The 2,500-nt window shown below is 41.6% G+C and overlaps 1 protein-coding gene across 1 annotated transcript in view; it reads right to left on the bottom strand.

The window, feature by feature from the left end:
• LOC134064260 (probable JmjC domain-containing histone demethylation protein 2C) overlaps nt 1–2,304 on the bottom strand; it is an 88,530-nt gene extending 86,226 nt beyond the window's left edge. Inside the window, exon 1 of the mRNA XM_062520120.1 lies at nt 1,942–2,304. Within this exon, the coding sequence (XP_062376104.1) occupies nt 1,942–2,097 (156 nt within the window). The 5' untranslated portion in view covers nt 2,098–2,304. The remainder of the gene's footprint in view (nt 1–1,941) is intronic.
• Nucleotides 2,305–2,500: the final 196 nt, after the last annotated feature.

Raw genomic sequence — 2,500 nt, 5'->3', positions numbered from 1 at the left:
ACAGTAGATATCTCTCGTTCTAATACAGATACTTTGACCAATTCAAAGAAAAAACATATGGTCATATACAGTATATCTGTTCTATTTATATTGCACATAAGACCAAGCCATGTGATCAGGAGGTAGAATACACTGCCAATGCTAACAGTAGGTCACTATCCAACTAATATTTAAGCATTTAACCCTTTCATGCACGCATTATGAAGAAAAGTGTCTAGATTTTTTTAGTATTGATTTTATTACTCTATATGAGCCCAAAATTGAAAATCAGTTGGAATTTTTTAAAAATATGCTTTTATATAGAAGTTATGTTATTGTCCACGTATGTGGACAGTGCGCAACAAAGGGGTAAAAAAGAATAAAATGTAATGACAGAAAATGTGGAAACTATGGCCCTCTACTTCCTCCATACTACCCACCCAGCCCTCTACTACCCCCATACTACCCACCCACCTCTCTACTACCTCCATACTACCCGCCCAACCCCCTACTACCCCCATTATTGCTCACCGACCCTCACTCACCCCTCTACTACCCCCATATTACCCACCTCTACTACCACCACTACCCAACCACCCCTCTACTACATCCCTACTACCCACCCCTCTACTACTAATCCACCCACCCCTCTAGTACTCTCATACCCACCCCTCTACTACCCACCCACCCCTCTACTACCCCCATATTACCATACCACCTTGGCATTACCACATGTAATTAGGTCATTATTTATAAATATGTTTACCAAATGTTTGTTTCTTTGTAATTTAAAGCAATTAAAATCATATTTGAAAAAAAAAAAAAAAAAAAAAGTCAAATTACAAAATCTAATTTTTGGCCATTTAACTCCTCTGTTGCGCAACGTCCACATACGTGGACAGTTGCTTTTTAGGGTCTACAAACTCTATTTTACATCCGATTTAATTTCTGAAAACATAGAGTTGTTCAACACACTCTCCTGTACAGCATAATATTTTTTTTTACATGATTTTGCCTTCTTGAGTACTAGCTTTTTACAGATATGTCTGGAGCATTCAGCATATGGCCAATACTGTCACTCATGTTGAATTGATGATGTCATCAAGCAGTCAATATTCCAAATATAAGATGATACATATTGTTAATATATTGCCAAGGACCTACTAAAACTGTCCTGAAGTGGATTGGTGTATATCAACATGATAAATAAGTAGAAAACAGAGTTAAAGTTACTGTCCACGCATGTGGACGTTGCGCATGAAAGGGTTAATTTGCATTCCAATTCATGTGATTATTTCACTGTGGATACAAGTTCTCCAAATTGGACAATTTAAACCTATAACCTACATAATGTTAAACACTTGTCAATACAGTATCTTCCCTCGAACACTTGAAAGGTGTAAATATAGGGTAAACCTATACCAGCTCCTCTGAAAAAAACGCCTCAACACCTAGAAGCTACACAAGACTGTTAAGAATGACAGCATATGGCCATACAATACACGCGACCGGACGGTCGATTAGAAAATAAATATTAGCTGTGCTAGCTGTGCTGTGATAGTGCTAGGAATCTGTTTGAAGTCTTTATCTTTTTAACAGTGTTCACTTACTGCGGTCAGTCTGCGAGTTGCTGCATTAGTCGGATAAACTCAACAGCTGATTAGGCTAGTGAACAGAGAAGCTGATCGTGTGGTAGCCTATTTAGTTATCTGACCTATTGGATATCCTAGTTTTAGTTTCTGGCTTTTAGTTCTTCTTTCTTTTTCAAGTTAGAACAAACGGATAACACTGTGTATATCCACAGAAATTCCTCCGAATAACTTTTTGAACAAGGGTTGTTACTTTGTTGATAAACATGAAGGTGTAGCCCACTGAATGCGACACTGTGGCACAGTTACTCATAGAGCCACGGGGAGGAGAAAACAAGCCGTTAAAATGTAACGAACCATTTGAAACCCTTACCGAAAAGTCCGGAGTGTCGATGTCTCGGCTTGTGACAGCACGAATGACCCCAGCTCGCCAGCCACAGCGTGAGATCTCCCCGCGACCCAGCGGCTCCTCGCCGCTCACACACAGGAACCGTTTACCGACCAGCTCCGGCCGCCCTTCCACCGCCATGGCTCCGGGAACACTGAGAGAAATATCCTCGGAAAAGAAATTTCCAAAGAGTGCTACAGCGTCTATCGTTTGGACATGTTAAAAGTAAATGATCAAGTAATGACCGACTGGAGATAATAGTGTTGAACTCCACGCATGGGGATTTAAAATCCCTAGTAGTCTGTTTCTCGTGCAGGGGGAGGCTGATCTCTCTTCGTGCCGTGAAACTGATTTACACTGCGAGCGTAGTAACACTCATTATGGCTTAGCCTACTCTCTCTCTCTCTCTCTCTCTCTCTCCCTCTCTCTCTCTCTCTCACTCACTCACTCACTCACACCCTCCCCTCCCACACACACTCTCTCTCTCACACACACACAGGGACACACGCGCAGGCTCACTAGCGCACACACCGACACACCGACG

The sequence above is a fragment of the Sardina pilchardus genome, chromosome 18 (assembly GCF_963854185.1).
Source record: "Sardina pilchardus chromosome 18, fSarPil1.1, whole genome shotgun sequence".
In the NCBI taxonomy this organism is placed as follows: Eukaryota; Metazoa; Chordata; class Actinopteri; order Clupeiformes; family Clupeidae; genus Sardina; species Sardina pilchardus.
Note: the sequence above shows the minus strand (reverse complement) of the source record. Positions and strands in the feature narration are given on the sequence as shown.